The sequence below is a fragment of the Stegodyphus dumicola genome, chromosome 2, assembly GCF_044657685.1.
Source record: "Stegodyphus dumicola isolate Sdum_Otavi_A_Nest chromosome 2, ASM4465768v1".
NCBI classification, from domain to species: domain Eukaryota; kingdom Metazoa; phylum Arthropoda; class Arachnida; order Araneae; family Eresidae; genus Stegodyphus; species Stegodyphus dumicola.
This window is the reverse complement of record NC_140769.1, coordinates 45,463,687-45,482,000: the sequence shown is the minus strand read 5'-3', so window position 1 is coordinate 45,482,000 and position 18,314 is coordinate 45,463,687. Positions and strand designations below refer to the sequence as shown.

Sequence of the window (18,314 nt, the reverse complement as noted above, 5' to 3'; positions counted from 1 at the left end):
TTGATTAATCATCAGAATTTATGAATGTAGCATTAGTCTTTGCTATTGTACCATTTACTTCATTAGTTAGAGGTTTAGCAATTGCAGTTCCACAATAAATCCTCATGAATGAACTACAAAAATTCAGAAATTTTATAAATGTAAAAAATAAAATTTACTTCTTATAATGCTTACACATTATGAAATGTGTTGAGGTTATGCACTTTTTTTAAATAGCTTTTTGTTGCTTTGATGCATCTTTAAAATATACTTTTTTATTTTTATAAATAACTGAAATTTTTAAAAAAACTGTTTTTAAGGTAGGGATGTAGTTGTACGAAGTGAAGCAGTTGTGAAAAATGCCATCTGTATATTTAAAAGAGGCAAGAGATGAAAGCAAAATTGGCAACCCTTGTTTTATACTCAACTGATATACCGTGATCATATTAACTGTTAAATTTAAACTACTAAATGATGATGATTAATAATACAATAATCAAATGGTAAAAAGAAATGCTTGTCTATAAAATTACGCCGAAATCACTTCAACTATATGCTGTCATTTCTGATTAATTTTTGGAAGTTCCGTTATTTATAATATAGGAAATAAGATCCTTGCAACCTCAGAGACAGGATTTTTATGGAGATTTTAAACTATCTTGTATTTATGTTACTACTTATGAGGAGAAATGCAAAAAACACCATGCAACCAGTATTGATGAGAAATAATTTAACATATAGTTAAAATATAAGGCCTGCAGTAACTTATCTGCTCAACTATTAATATACTTGGATTATTTTCCCTCATTAATTAATTTATTATTATACTGATTTTTAGTATTGTGATGAATCTGTTTATATTTAATTTTTGTATTACTCTTATATAGTGTTATTGCTCAAATATATATAATTGAAGAATATTTTTTTTAAATTTTATGCAATTTTGTTTTTAATTTTGTACTTATTATATTAAATTTAATAAAAAAAATCATACAAAAACTATTTTTTAAAACAACTGAATCAGTATCAGTATAATAAAAATGTGCACATACACGTTCATTATCTACTTTTAATTTTGGAGGCAGGTCTGGATGAGAGCGTCTGTTATCCCCTCTATTTGAAGATGAGGCATCTGACTGCCAGTGTCGCAGCCTAGGCACTGCATTTGAAGCTTGTACATTAGATTCTTGTAATTCTGGCACTGGAGGCAGAGTTGTTTGAAGACGTGAGGCATCATCTTTGAAACATAAATCTTCAGAAAGCTGAAATATTAATAAATTATTAATTTACTATTCTATACTGAAATTTTTAATAAATATAAATAAAAAAGCTATTATAATATTTTTAGTGATATATAGACTAAAATAAGAAGTATGAGAAAAGCATTTAACCCTTGGAAAAGTATATCTCTGAATTTAATAAGACTTAAAAAAAAAAATCATTAAAACTAGAGTAAGTTTTTCTTACTAAATGGGCTTGGCCTTTTTTCTGTCAAAATAAGACACAATATTTAAAAAAATAGTAGTGGTAACTGAGTTTAGAACATTAATATCATAAGGATCAAACCTGTAGTGATCTGTGGGGGGGGAAGGTAGGATGATTGCCCAGGTTGTTGAATGGAGAGTGGCACTGTGCTGAACAAGCAGTATTCTGATTTGCTGCTTTCATTAATTCAATTTTATTCATTCTTATTTTAACTACAAATTACCTTTCATTTTTATCCCTAGTAACTTTTTGTTGTCAGTCTTTAAAAAAAAGGGGGAGGCACAAATAAAAGTAATTTAATTCACTGTTTACCATTTGCAACCACCACAACTTAAAACAGTAAAATACGAGTGCCAACTAATTTCAGAAAAGGAGTTAAAATTTTTTGTCAACCATAGGACATTGTAATGTCCGTGTGCTCTCCTCTATTTTATGCAACTTTAAAAATTTGTTAAACCATTGAATATTTTTTGTTATTGTATTGTGTAACTAAATACTGTAGTGAACTAAAAACAATTTTTGAATAATTCATTCATTCATTTTTAAAGAATATTTTTCTCTTAGTGTTCTGATCATACTTCTAATCATGAACAATAAATCTGATAAGCATCTTACATAGCTTAGTCAATTTCTCAGGTAAAAGTATTGACTTTTTTTCAGCTATCTAAAGCATTATGGATATCTTTATTTTACTGAAATTTTTACTCTGCAGGAACCATATAAAAATGTCAGGTTTTTAGCATAATCTATAGTTATTGAAATAATATTTATAAAATTCCTTTACTAATTTTAAGATATTTTGCATTTAGATGTTTGCATATTTGCAGAAAATAAAGCCTGAAATGATGTTTTAAATACCTTATGTACAAAATAGTCCTAATAAATATGATTCTTGAGCAGCACAAAATTAATATTCCTCAATCAATGCCTATTTAAACATTAATCACATAGAGGTAAATATAAATGAATTTATATATGTTTTACTTCATAATTTTACATATAAATTTAAAACACAACCTTAAAATCTGAATCTAAGCCATAGATAAAATAATGATAGACAGAATTAAAAAAAACAAAAATACTTACTTCTCTAGCGACTAATAAATGCACTTCAGCTTCAGGTACTCGTAATAATCGCCTTGCATCTTCTAATCCTACACCTTGTAGTTGCTGCCCATTTACAATTAAGAGTTCATCACCCTTAAGTAATTTTCCACTTCTGTAAAATAAATAAGTAAATAAAAAATACAGCATTCTTTTAGAATTCATGAACATTTAACAATCAAATTTCAGTGCAAACCAGCATACAGACAGTTTGGTAAATTGTAAAACATCGTTTGAGTACCATCTTTAAATATATCCTAACTTTCTAATGAAAGTAATTATACAGTCAAAAGTCGTTAATCCGGATTCGTCGGGACTTCGGCGATTCCAGATTATCGATTTTTCCGGATTATAGATCATCAGTTTAAATCTGGTAAGATGGCATGCAGAAATTATAAAATTAAAAATATGAAACCGTAATTTATGAAATAAAGAACAATTATGATCTAAAGGGTATCAAAATTTACAAAAAAAAAGCTTAATATTTATTTTTTTACTTTATTAAACATTTCTTTCAATGTAAGTTGTTTAAGTTGCTTCGTTTTTTATGTGATAATACATTCTCTTTAATTCTTTAAACAGACATAATTTCTTGTTCAGTTACAAAGTTCTGCTGTTCAAGTCCTATAATTGCTGTGTCGAGAATACCAACTAATTTGTCAATTGAAATTTTTTTCGTTTTCAATAACCTCTGTCACTTTATACATTAAACGTTATACATTATACATTAAGCGCGCATTCGTAAACGTATTTTGCGCACGTGCACAAGCATATTCCCAGCCGTAAAAGCCTTACGCGCATGCGCAAAGTTTGAAGCTTTGAGGTCCGGATTATAGATCATTCCGGATTATGGGTGTCCGAATTAACGACTTTTGACTGTATTGATGAAAATGAAAACTGCATGCTTATTGTACTCAGCATGGCTTTAATTAAATTAAACTGGTTTATTTATGGAAAAGCAAGCTATGCATAAAGATGTCTTTGTGAAAAACTGGCTGAACGATATGACACATTTTTAAGTTCATGCGAAGAAAACTATAGTCTTATGCAGAATGGCCTGATCTATCTTTTGAATAGCACTTAGGGCGAATTACTATTGTTTGGTTGATGTAGCCTATTTATATCCTACAGCAGTAAAGTGAATGAGAAGATAGCACCATCTGATGGCAAAAATAGTAACAAAATTGAAAAATTAAGCTAATAGAATTTTAAAAGAATTATGAAGGACTGAATTGAACTTTAAGACATTAACTGAACAAGATAAATCTTTGTGATAAAATAAACAGAACAGAGCAGATTGTACAAAAACAGAAGATGTTGAAATAAAAGAGCCTAAATGAAAAAATAAAAAAACTTCTGAACATATATATAATCTGTAAAGAATGAACTAATCCAATTATATGGATTTTCTATTTTTATGGATGGGCTATTTGTAGGCAAGAAGGGGTAAGAGATCTTTGAACCTGTTCCCCATAAGACATTTTGCACCAAAAATTCGGATGAAATGCAATTAACGCGGTGTGGATTATGCCTATAAAAACTATTTGGTGAAGTTTTCTGCCCACTTTTTCCTGTCTTGTCCTATAGTCCCAGTTAGTTGGAATAATTGAAACTCTATCAGATTTAATAATAATAATTTAAAATTAACTTTGAAAGTTGTGGGAGAAAAATATCTTCCAGTTAATAGATGTTTGGAGTGAAAAGGCTTGTACGATGCATGCGTATTGAAGAAAACTTCTCCAATGTCACTTAAATTGTGATATGCTATATTAAATTATTCATTAGTTAAAGAAGCCTACCTCACTTGTCAAAACCAAGATTTTTTTTAAATCGTAAGGTTACCGAGATTAAGTATAAAAATGCTATTATGCAAAAAAAAAAAAAAAAAAAAAAAAAAAAACGCATATTTTTCACGAACTGCATGTTCTTTTTAGGGTGGAAATTTGCTTTGTAATATCATTTTTATTTAAAACAGTGAATTTGATAAACAAGTTTTATTTGTCAAAAAATAAACTCAGGATCTCAATAAGGCTTTGTTTTCTTTCAAGCATTTTTAAAAATTTCAAAAGTATTTCTTAAAAATTTGAAAACTGAATTGATTCAATTCTCGAACATTAACGAATTTTTAACCAGTTCGAATTGATAATACATTTCTTTTCGGTAAATAAAATAATTAAAGACTCGCAACTGACGACTTTGAGTTATAAATAATTCAAATTTTACAAATACGCATTTAATATAAATCTGTGTTCTAAACAAAATTAAATGCTTACAAAGCAATTTATGTAGTAAATTTATCAAGACAGTTGAACAGATGTTAACGAAAATTCAATTTTTGAATTAATTAAATTGTTAAATTATGAAATATTAATTTGGTAAAAATAATAGAACTGAAAATTATTGAACAGTAGTTTAATGAACTGAGACTCTTAAGACTGCGTCATATAAATGAATCATTTCTGTCTTTAGTTAGGTCAAAAGTTTAACTTGCTCTAAAATATCTTGCTTTTCCTCCCTGTTCGGGGGACGGCCTTATTAGAGCCACGGCCCACAAAACACAGGTCTGAAGTTTCAGAAGGCTCCAGAATCACAATGAAAGTAATCAAAATTCTATTTTTATCCTACCAGAAGAAAAAAAAAAAAAAAGAAAAGAAAAGAAAAAGAAAAAGAAAAAAAAAGTCAGGTAAAAGTGGGTGTATGTCTGCATTTGGAAGTGCCAAGCATTTAGGAATGACAAGATTTTTAGAAGATGCACTGACAGCAGAATTAACATGCAGCAAAATTTTTGGAATTTAGAGAGGCATCGAGCGGCAAAACACTTAGCGCCGGGCTGATGAGTGTACTGGCCCCTGAACGAATACTGCGCCTCGGATGTCGGCTGTCGTGGTGACAGACGGTGGGAGGAAAGCCATCAGCCTTTCCTTTAAATACGCCCTTGTCTTGAAGTGCTTCTGAGGTTAGTCCCCTCGCTCGTGTTTTGCTCTGTTGGTACTGAGTAGCATTTTCTGTTTTGCATTCAGCTCAAAGCAGGTTGGCCGTACGACCTTACGGTTGTTGGTTGTAAAAGAGCCTCACCGAGCTTTTGCATTTTTTAGCTCATTGTGAATTTGATCCCTTTTATGGATTTGGACTTGATTTGCATGATGATGGAATGTCTTTTTGATGTAATTGCATTACTCATCTCTGAGCTTGAAGCTAAGCGAGATTCGAAGATTCAGCTCTCCGAGCAAGAAGCCAGAGACCTCACCATGCTAGAAGGCTTTCGGGCTTGTATGCATAAAAATCTTACTGCTCGCCTCAGCTGTAACGCTGCAAAGGCTGCTAGCCCCAGCTCTAATGTCGCAACGACTACTAACAACCCACCTCAACTGGAAATTCCTGTCACCAGCACCTTTATGGAAAATCATAATGAATTTCGCTCAAGTCAAAAAAGACCTCTCAGTCCTACTCATGACTACAGTGTACCTGTGGCAAATCGGTATTCCTTTGGAGATGACAACGAGCAGGAAATTCCCCTAGATGTCAGCTGTAATGCTGCAAAGGCTGCTAGCCCCAGCTCTAATGTCGCAACGACTACTAACAACCCACCTCAACTGGAAATTCCTGTCACCAGCACCTTTATGGAAAATCATGATGAATTTCGCTCAAGTCAAAAAAGACCTCTCAGTCCTACTCATGACTACAGTGTACCTGTGGCAAATCGGTATTCCTTTGGAGATGACAACGAGCAGGAAATTCCCCTAGATGTTGACAGTGAAGATGATGAATGTGACCATGGGTTGACTAAAATTTCGAAGAAACCCAGGCATCACCGCTTCAAAGGGAGAACTCCAGCTACTTGGATACTCAACGCCTACAAAAGCAACCAAATGACTTCTGATTCGCCAACGGTGATCCGTGCTAAGACGCCGCAACCAATCAGAGACTCTGCGCATAATGAACCTGTTCTCCCGAACATAGCCACGCCCACCAGCCTGCTCACGATAGAGCTTCCAGCTGCTACACCATCTAGTGAGATCCCCGAGAAGCCGGCTGCAAGCACGTCTCAGACGGAAAGCATGGTGCGGCCTATCGGTACTGCAGATGAGATCACGTGCCCGGCTGGGCTAATAAGTGATGCTCATAATTATGAAGCTGGCACCAATGAGATCAGTTTAATAACACTAGGCCGCGCTCCCTGTAGTGTCGCTTCAGTTCCGTTAAGTTTCTAATTAAATTTAGTTAAAGCGGAATGGCAACACTTTCTAGTCTCCATAAAGAACGGCCCACCAGCGGCCGAGCGGTAAAGTTGCTGAACACTGGTAGTTCGGTCCGAGGTTCGAATCCCGCGAACGGGCTGGCTGCATAGGCGTTTTCGTGGTTTTCCCCATGTGTAACGTGTATACGAGCCAGTTTCCCTTAGAGAGTCCTCCACGAAAGGCATCCCTCCCCTTAGGCAGATAGCCCTAGTGTGCTTTGCCATAATTAAATACACACACACACCATAAAGAAAGAAGAAAACAAACTTTCGTTTTCCGTCACGCGATTGAACGTGCATGTAAAATGTAAATAAATCTTATGAATAAGAATCTATAACTTCGTAAGGAATAAAATATTGGTTCCATTGGAGTCAGAGAAGTGTTATTTTCCTACGTTTGCATACCAGACACTTCACTGGTGTATCCCGGCGTGATCGAATTCTACAATGGCTGACGAAGACGAAACCGAAATTAAAGCAACAACTGCATCTGTCGCCAAGGTAAGCGTTAAAGTTCCTCCTTTTTGTAAGCCAGATCCTAAAATATGGTTTATTCAACTAGAAGCACAATTTAGAAATGCAAAAATTAGTGCAGATCAAACAAAATACGATTATGTTATAAGTTCCATTGAACCCGATATTTTGTCACAGGTATCTGATATTTTGCTAAGTCCACCACAAGATAATAAATATGAGGGAATTAAAAATAGACTAATTTCATTATATGATGATTCAGAGACTCAAAAAAGCCAAAAATTACTGAGTGAATTAGAACTGGGTGACAAAAAGCCATCTCAATTACTGTGTGAGATGCGTAATTTGGCGGGCGATAAAGTAACAGATACTTTCCTAAAAACATTGTGGCTACAACGTTTACCCGTTAATATCCGTAGCATTATATCTGTTAGTAGTGAAGATTTGTCAAAAGTGGCTACAATGGCCGATAAGATTTGGGAATTAAACTCTGTTACTTCCCAAATAGCTGCTGCATCATCCATAACGGTAAAAACGGAAGTGATTGAAAGTTTACAAAAACAGGTTAGTGAACTTAGCTTACAAGTTTCTGCTTTAAACAAGCAATGCCACAGTCGTCCCTATTGCCGTAACCGATCCAAATCAAAGAGATAGGAGTTACAGCGGTAACAGATCCAGTGATATTTTTACTATCATAAAAAATTCGGTGATAAGTCATTTAAGTGTAAACAACTCTGCAACTACTCATCAACATCACAGACAAATAGTCCGGAAAACCAGCTCACCGTCTCTCATTGACGACGGAGGGACAAGGAGTGCAGCTGAGTCATCTTTTCATCAGAGACAAAGAATCGGCTACCCAATTTTTAATAGATACTGGGGCAGAAATTTCTGTCATTCCTCCCTTGCCTGCAGATAAAAAAAAAATCTCAAAATTAGAACTCTTTGCTGCAAATGGTACGAAAATTAAAACATATGGCCAAAAATTACTCAAGCTTGATCTTGGACTCAGACGATCATTCACATGGCCTTTTGTAATTACGAACGTAAACAAACCGATAATAGGCATGGATTTTCTTGAAAATTTTAACCTTTTGGTAGATTCTAAAAATCGCAAGTTGATTGATGGTACTACATTCTTAACAACGAATGGAACTCCTTGTTTTCAAAATAACAATAATAATATTCCGATTTTAAATGCCGTAAATGATCCATATAAACGTATCATTAACGATTTTCCGGATTTGTTAAAACTGAATGTAGTTAATAATAAAGTTAAAAATCATAACATCGAACATTATATCGAAACCAGAGGTCCACCAGTTTTCGCTAAAGCCAGGAGACTATCAGCTGAGAAACTCAAAACGGCTAAAAAGAAGTTTGAATTTATGCTCCAAATGGGTTTATGCTGGTCATCCAAAAGTAACTGGTCGAGCCCACTACATCTCGCTATGAAGAAATCAGGTGATTGGAGACCTTGTGGAGACTATCGAGCGTTAAACAACGTCACGATTCCTGATAGATACCCTCTCCCATTTTTAACAGATTGCAGTTCCATTTTAGCGCTACCCAACTACTAAGACTTACACAGATTGGACGATGTTTCATAATGTTGTTAAGAAGCGGCTCCCTAGGCCAGGAAAAACCCAAAATGACATCGATAGGGAAATTGACTCTTTCACTGTATGCTTAACAACTGTTACTACGAGTCTACCAAAATCACTCAGATGACAGATAAGCTTACTAAGTTCCCTAAATTTATTAAGGCACTCAAGACTGAAAGAAACACCGGTTACGCAAAAGCTACAATACTACTTGGGATCCGAACACGAAAGCCGAGCTCAATAGAATAAGTCAAAGACTCAGGAAGGAAATACAGGATTTCAGGCAAGAAAACTGGAATGACAAATCGCTGAGCTTGAGATGGATTGCGATGCTTTCTGGCGCTTCACTAAAATGCTTAAGCACACGCACCAATGCGACAGGCCTGTAGTAGCAAATGGTATGACAGCCTACACTGATAATGATAAATGTAAGATTTTTGCAATTCACACGCACCAATGCGACAGGCCTGTAGTAGCAAATGGTATGACAGCCTACACTGATAATGATAAATGTAAGATTTTTGCAATTCACTTAAAGAAGCAATTTAGTCCCAACATAACACCATGCAATAATTCGTTTGCACAGCAAGTTCAAAATGAAGTAAATGAATGGCTGAAGATGCCTACTGCACTTAATGCTAGCGGGCTCACTACTCTAAAGGTAGTTACGAAGATAGTCTCTAAACTTAATCTAAAGAAGGCGCCAGGCATTGACGGAATCACGAATCTCATGATCAGGAATTTGCCTAAAAGTGGCATTACAAGACTCACAGGCATCTTTAACGCTTGTATTATGTATTGCTACTTCCCAGAAAGCTGGAAATGTGCGAAAATATTTTTGCTTCCCAAACCCGCTAAAGACATCACTAAAGTAGAAAATCACAGGCTGATTAGTCTTTTATCCAATCTTGCCAAGATATTTGAAAGGATTATCTTACAGAAATTTCAGCCCTACTTGCAATTCCTACCTGATGAACAGTATGGCTTTAGGAGTGAGCTGTCTACTGCGAAACAACTAATTAGACTTGTTGAGTTCATTGGATCCGCACTCCATCATAAAAGCTGCACAGCCCTGCTCATGCTAGACGTGGCCAAAGCATTTGACCGCGTCTGGCATGAGGGTCTAATCTACAAATTAATCAAGCTTAATATTCCCAGAGAGCTTATCTTACTGACACATTCTTATATCACAAACAGATTCTTCACTGTGAGCTGCAGTCATTCTGGCTACAAGATGATGTTAAGCAGGGGTCCTGTTTGGGGCCAATTCTTTACTTACTCTATGCGGCGGATTTTCCAAGGGACAAATTAAATTGGAACACACTACTCGCCTGCTATGCGGATGATACGGCGGTAGCAGTTAAATCAGTAAATCCTAACAGAGCCATTAGCGTTTTGCAAGATATTGTCTTTGATATTGAAGAATGGTGCTCCAACTGGAGGATTTCTATTAATGCTGATAAGTCTCAACTGCTCATCGTACGCAGGAAGAAATTAAAAGTTGTTATTCAGCCACTGTACCTATTCGGCCAGCGGGTACCCACAGTTGACAAGGCCAAGTATCTAGGAGTTTATCTAAATCAAATGCTAACGTGGAACACCCATATCAACTATGTAGCTAACAAAACTAAAAGTGTTGCGCAGCAGATGAATCTTCTACTTGGTAGGTGTTCTAAATTGGACTTACGCAGGAAGCGACAAATTTATCTTTCCATTTTGCGACCTATCATGTGTTACGCCTCGCCAGTTTGGGCTACGGCAAAGAGCAATGAACTGCACAAATTACAAGTTGTACAAAATAAAATCGTGCGCACCATTACATTTCTATATTAGGAACATTTCTATATTAGGAACAAACTACTGCATGATGATTTGAAGGTAGAATACATTGATGAGTACCTCCATAGATTAAACAGTAAATTTTATGATAAGGGTTTAAAATGCACGGCGGGCAATTTTAACCCTACTAAAAATGCCCCATAGAAACCAGTAAAACTTTTTATGGGTACCCATAAGATTTTATGGGTTTTTATTGACTTTTACTGGTTTCTGTTGGTCTCTGTGGGTTTTTTTACTGGTTTCAAAATGACCCATAGAAACCAGTAAAACTTTCTACTGGTACCTATAGAATTTTTGATGGTTTCTACTGACTTTTACTGGTTTCTATTGATCTCTGTGGGTTTTTCTTACTGGTATCAATTGACACCCATACAACCAACATTTCAATGGCAGAACTTTGTACTGGTTTGTATAGGTTTATATTGACTTTTACTGGTTTTCTTACTGGTATCAATATAATAATAAATCTTCTGTTGGTGTATATGGGTTTATGCTATTTTTTTATCTGACGTTAATAGACTTCTTGTAAACAATAAAATTAACAGAATGAAAATATGATCTCTTTAAGACCATCAGAGTAACCTGGAAACGCAGGTGGTCGTTTTAGAGAGGGTTTTTACTAAATATGCTTATTTTTTTTATTTAAATTTTTTTTTCGGAAACAATAACAGTAATCATATACACCACACACAACGAGGTCTCTCTAAGGCGACCAGCCGCAAATAAACATTCATATTTGCAAGTGGTCGCCTTAGAGAGGTGATGCTCAATACCAATATATACTCACGTTCTCAGAGATACGTTTATCTTTTAGAGGTGATCGTCTTAGGGAGATTGCATCTACGGAATGAATCTCTCTAAGGCGACCAGACACACTTGCAGAATTTTCTTTGTGAATGGTCGCCTTACAGAGGGAATATTCAATACCAAAGTATACTTATGTTTGCAGAAATACTGGTTTCTTTCAGAGGCGGTCGTCTTAGGGAGGTGGTTTTTGCTACGAGTTGGTTGTCTGAATACACACACATAAGCACTTACATTTCTGAATTACAAATAAACACCGGTATGAACCAACATCTCTTTAACGCGAACAAGTTAGTTCACAATCGCAAAACTTCTCTCTGTTAACGCTGACGTGAAGAAAAAAATTCCCCCTCCCTCCCCCACTCTCAGAAGTTTCCCAAACAAGCAATATGGCGCCGCCCTAGTTATTGTTGTGCGATGGTGGTGTTATTTTCTTCGTGGTTGTAGTAATGCAATATATTATTTCTTATGCTTTACTGTATTACAAATTTTACTATGTTTTACTGTTTAGAAATTAATAATAAATAATAAAATACCAGCACTGACTATGAATATACCACTAAAGCCATGCATGTGTAATTGTGTCTAATGTTTGAGAGAACGTTGCTGATAACTGACTTGTTGTGAAATGGAGTTTCTGAGCGTGAAATTGATTTTCCATCTTTACTTTTATCCTGAAAAACAATGTGCTTAATGACTGAAAAGTGATAATTTCAGACTTGGTAATTTGGTTCAGTGTGCAGATGCAGAAATATAGTTTTTGCATTCTACTGAAACTGTATTTTGGAAAATTAATTTTTTTGATTACAGTTTAGAAATACTTTTTTAAAGCTTGTTCATGTAGATGCTTTATCATTTGAATATTATGTACTAATAAATTTGAGCATACCTTACTTAAAAATGATCTTGCATGATTCAATTTTTAGACTAATGTGATGTGGCCGAGCAAAAAGAATGTTTTTATATGTTTTAAAAAATGTACTAATTATATTTCGCGAGCAAAAAAGGTAAGTTTTATTAATGAAATATACATTGAAATATTTAATGTGTTTATTACTTGTTGAATGGGGTAGACAAGACATACAAGCTTAAGGAATCTTTTTTTCCACTACTAAAATTATGTGAAAATTTAGATGATCGTAGTAGCTTACATTGTTTTTTTCTTTTTGGTCTATTTTTCTTTACAAGTATGAGACTAGAACCACATTTTTACATTAAATATTTTATGCTATTTTGTTAAAACACATATAATCATTTTTATGCATACTTTAATTTTCATTATTATTAATTTGATGAAGAAAATTTCAAATGTGTTTTTCATAAATTGCTTTTGAAATAGAAATAGATTTGTGAATAAGATTTATGTAATATTAAATGTACTAGTCTTGGGAGTATAAAAAGTGAATTATTTATTTGAAAAAAATTACATTAAGTTGAAACCTCATATAGTGGTTATTTTCTTAAATGACCACCTCTGATAATGGCACATTTGTCAGGACAATAATTAAATAACAGGACTTAAAAATCATTCATAGTTTTGTCAGGCTACAGGAAACTGGCATTTTCTCGAATTCTGGAGTTGATTGTTTTAGGACCGTTTTGCTGTATAATCAAATGACTTCGGTGTAGTAATTTTTACGTGGGTATGAATTTTGCAGAAGTAATTGAAAGTTTTTACGAGACAATTAAAACCAAAGCTTTTCGGATCATGAGTCTTATAAGGGCACTGTTATAGCATAGCTTTCAGATATAGTTAGAGTAATATTTAAACATTATTTTCGGAAGCACTTCCACAGAGAATCTGGTTGTTCTCTGCGGATGAAAACCCATATAAATAAATCTTCTGTACAGTCTTATACAAATGCAGTTAAAATTACTGTCATTACAATTAAGCGAATATACTCGTAGTTACATTTGTTTACAAAAGGTTATTATTGCTAAATACTGCACTATATAAATTTCATTTGCCATTGTAATTTCAGAAAATGTTCAGCATGAGGTATTTTTATAATCTACTGTCAAAAACAATAGATACCTTTTCAGTACTTTAAATTTTACTATTTAGAATTTTTATGGTTCAAAATAATATTTCTATACATTTTCTAAAGTATTCTTTCTACAATAGAAATCTAAATAACTTACACCTAAAACACTGACTCAAATTTATTCAAATAATGCATCGCTTTAATTAAATTTATGTTTCTTTGAGATGATATATGAAAAACCTTGTGTAATAATAAATTATTAATATATATAGGTAAACGGTATTTTTATATATTTTTTCGGGTAAAGTGCAGAATCGCCCACTTATTTATTTGGCACTTTTTACAAAAGTAAAAGAAATTGGATTTTTGTCAATTTTCTTTTGACTTTTTAAGTGAAAATAGGTCGATGTGTACATGGATACCAAGTATGTGCAATTCTTAAAAACACGCCAAGCAGTGGGCGATTCTACACTTTCCCCATTTTTCTATAGGAATTTAGTTTCATTAAATTAGTTATATACTATAATTATGTGTATATGAGTATATTCATACTTATTCACATAGATGGAATTTTTACAGTACGAAAGTTGATCTTTTGAGTTGATTTTTTTACAGTACGAAAGTTGATCAAGAACTACATATAGTATAAATACCCATTATGTTATAGATTTTATTTATATAAAATCTGTGGAAGATTATATAGCACTAAAAGTGAGATACAGAATAAAACATTATACGCTATGAGATATTTCCTTAATTCCCGAACTGTGCGTTGAGAATTGGTATTTGTTAAAACTTGTAATTTTTTTTAAATTCGTTTTGTTACAATATAATTTATTGTATTTTGGGTATTATTAAGTTTATTATATGTTATCTTCATGTTTCATTTATCTTTTGAGAGCTACAGGTAATATTCAAAGTATTGTAATAAGGGGTCGACACAGTGTTTGTATATTATTATTTCTTCACTACATTATATTCTAAAATTCATCCTTTCTTCCACGCAAAACATCTATTTGTATGTGTGTCGTAATAAGCTGCAGGGTGTTACTATCATTGGTAAGCGAGCTTTAAGGGGATAGCAAGTATGCTAAATTTGAACTCTATGTTAAGTTTCTAATTTGCAAGTCCTGTATTCTTTTTGCTTGCTTGTTAATAATGTTTCTCTTCCTGAAAATTTGGGTTTCTTCTAGTTTTGTTTTTTAATTTGGTTTAGTGCATTGTAGGTAACTTAAAATTTAAGCAGATGCTAGAAAGTACCATCCTTTGGCAATACATTTCTCATTGGGTATCAAATTGTTAAACAAGCTAATGTGATTATTGTTTAATTGTTTAATTTCCCAATTAAAGAACTGAAATACAAGTATATGCAGTGAGGTACAGTACTATATGTATATATTTATAATGAAATCAATAATATATATGCAGTCAAAGTAATGATTCGCAACCATCAAATGAAATGATATTATATATATATGTAATAGATTCTGTAGTCGAATGCAAGCAGCTGAATCCGTAATGAACAGCAAGAATTTTGATGGCTTAGAGATGTTGAAACTCCAGTCCACAATGAATAAGAAATTTGGCAGTCGACGTAGATTTAATTCAACTTTTCTTTCAGCAAATATGTTGCAGCCACAAACAAGTTGGCACATTATTTATGTCTATTCCAAAAATTAACATTTTTGATAAATGTGTAGTAAGAAACAAGGAGCAGACAGACTGCAATCCAGCTAGGCCAAAGCATAAAATGCAAATGCGTTATGTTAAGGGTGAAATCTTAATTCAGACCGAGTTAATTTTGGTTCTTGATGCATTTTTACTCGTATTTGATAGTTAATACTGCTGTAAAATTACTATTGGCTGTTTGAGTTTTAGTTTCTTTCACAACATCAAATTATGTAAGAGTCATATGACATGAATTAATCTCGAAATGATAAAGTACAGAAAGATTACTGTTTTTAGAATAGAGAAGGAAAATTAATTTTACGTTGCTAATTTAATCTTTTGCATTACGTTGCTAATTTAATCTTTTGCATATTCCTTATTTTTCTTACATATATATATATGTACATATATCATTCAATGGTTGTGAATCATGACTTTGGTTATTATCTTTCTATTCATTTTATTTTCCGAATTATAATGGTAGTTTAAAATTTTGTAAAGAGAATTTATACAAATATTTCGTAATATGTTTATAAATATTGACGTGCATTAAGAAGGACGGGCTCGTAGGCTTTTGGATATTTTAAAATTTTTATTTATTCGCATTGAGTTTTATTTAAAATTACTTTACATGCTTTCTCCGCCATTTAGTTCTGTACATTTCATCAGTGCTAATTATGTACTTCTGCTGGTTTATGTTTTATGGAAATTTGATTTACAGTTCTATTTTTGTGTATTGTTTTTATAGGGATTCTGTATATGGATACCTGTTCTATGTATGGATACTCCACTATGGTATAATGCTATTGGTTCTGTTTATGGGTTTTTGTTTACTATTTTGTGCAGCGATTTTTCCAAGAGGTACCTTTATTGGTCTGTGGACTTTTGTGTAGTGGTTTTTACAGGATTTGGCATATGGGTGCCTGTATAGTTGTACATGCTTTTGTTTACTGGTTTTTACAAGGCATAGACCTACGGAATATCCATTTTTTAATGGAAATTTGGCCAATAAATATGCATATAAAGTTATGATTTTTGACTATGGGTTTTTACTGGGATTTTGTTTATAGTGCCTACAGTTCTACAGGTTTCTACAGAGATTTAGCCTACTCGTATCCGTACAGTTGTACGGGTTTCTGTTTACAGGTTTTTTATGAGTATTTGGCCTACAGGTACCCATACAGCCATGCAGGTTTCTTTCTATGGGTGTTTACGGGTATTTGGCCTATAGGTACCCGTACAAACGTACGGGTTCCTTTTTATGGGTTTTTACGGGTATTTGGCCTATGGGTACCCGTACAAATGTACGGGTTTCTTTTTATGGGTATTTGGCCTACGGGTACCCGTACAACCGTACGGGTTTCTTTCTATAGGTTTTTACGGGGATTTGGCCTACGGGTACCCGTACAGTTGTACGGGTTTCTGTCTGTGGGTTTTTACGGGGATTTGGCCTACGGGTACCCGTACAGTTGTACGGGTTTCTGTCTATGGGTTTTTACGGGGATTTGGCCTACGGGTACCCGCAGAGCTGTACGGGTACCCGCAGGCCAATTCCCCGTAAAAAAATTTTATGGGTTTCTACGGGGCATTTTTAGCAGGGAATGCTTCTTTAAACAACATATGCGTCTCAGAAGATGTCACACTAAGGCTTTTTACTGCTCACAGAATGCAGGACCATAATTTAGTCACTTAGGCATACATTTTACTACATTTCTCATTGTAAATATCATTAATTTACACTTTATTTGTTTATTTGTTCATTTTTCCGCAACTTGATATCGCTACATTTGCACATGTATGTTTTGGTTACGAATTTTTCTCACAACCTCTTCGATAAGTGGTAGTTATGTAATGATTATCTTATACGCTTCGCGGCCAACGGACCCTCTTTCCTACCTTGATCCGTTTCCCGGCTGGGATTTAGTTGATAGTTTACACTGTAATGTTCTCTAGGGATTAAAAGAACAGAGCTTATAAAAACCGCAAGGCTACATAAGCATATGCAATTCGCATTTAAGCATTAAGTGCTTCTGAGGCAAAAAGTATCACGCATTACCTATTTCACTTAACTATGAGGATTTAAACTCCTCTAATTCTCTGGGTGCTCCGGAACTTCTTAGCTTTTGCATGAAATCATAACACAAACCAGAACCCTGGATAAGGTGGGCTCCAGAGTATTTATTTATTACTTAAACTTGATGTAACTTAATGTAACTTAATTTATTAATATCTTATCTCTTTGCATTTTATTTATTTACTTTTACATACTGTATTTCCTCAGAAATAAAATCGCCTTTTTTGCTATATTTTTGTTCTAAAATTTTGTATGGTCAATGGGCAGATATTTTGATAAATGAAATTGCAGAATGTGAGCAAGAAGTTTAATTACCATACTACATAATAACTGCACTGTTTAAATGCTAAATAAACACCACATACGTAGTTACCATAAACTGCAAAACTACTGCTAATTATAATAGCCACATCTAGTTAAGATATTTCAATTTAGGCCTGTATCCATTATACCGGTCACTGGTATGCTTGAAAACAAATAGTATGTAAGTAATAGTAGTAATAGTAGATGTATCGTGAACAATGTTCTTAGGGCTACAGCTAAGATACTGTTATTTGACGGAAATTTTAAAGGAAAGGGTGCTACTAAAATTCTCATCATTACTGCAAGATAAAATATATACTCACCTACACTTTTACTTTTTTAAAATTTGTCCTAAAATTGTAAGGAGGATCTTATATATAAGGAGGTCTTATTTCTCAGTAAATACATCTTTCCTGACCTTCTGTAATGCTGCGCCCTTTCTAATTTTGGAAATAAAGCCCTGCCTTTTTTATGTTTGTAATCTAACATCACCAGCACTTTAATACTAATTAAGGACAGCTATTAATCATAGCCACATTAGAATGAGACATTGTATAATTTACATTAATTATAAATTAGGTAGATCCAGGTAAATTTTCTCACAAATTAAAAATTATTTTCTTGTAGCCATCAATTTTCGCCTTTATAATTTTTTGTTGTATCTTAGAAACCATACGTATATTCCTAAAACCCACTAGAAAATATTCAGACGGCAAAGGTAACCTTTTAAGATGAAAACATAGTATCCCCCCCAAAAA

General features: G+C 33.6%; 1 protein-coding gene across 4 annotated transcripts in view; it reads right to left on the bottom strand.

Annotated features, from left to right (window-relative positions):
• LOC118199042 (uncharacterized) overlaps positions 1–18,314 on the bottom strand; it is a 450,062-nt gene that overhangs the window by 11,262 nt on the left and 420,486 nt on the right. For all 4 annotated transcript variants that reach the window (XM_085810642.1, XM_085810641.1, XM_085810643.1 and 1 more), the window contains 2 exons: positions 2,551–2,683; positions 1,032–1,241 (listed from right to left, as the gene is read on the bottom strand). In XM_085810642.1, coding sequence (XP_085666768.1) covers positions 1,032–1,241; positions 2,551–2,683 — 343 coding nt within the window. The remainder of the gene's footprint in view (positions 1–1,031; positions 1,242–2,550; positions 2,684–18,314) is intronic.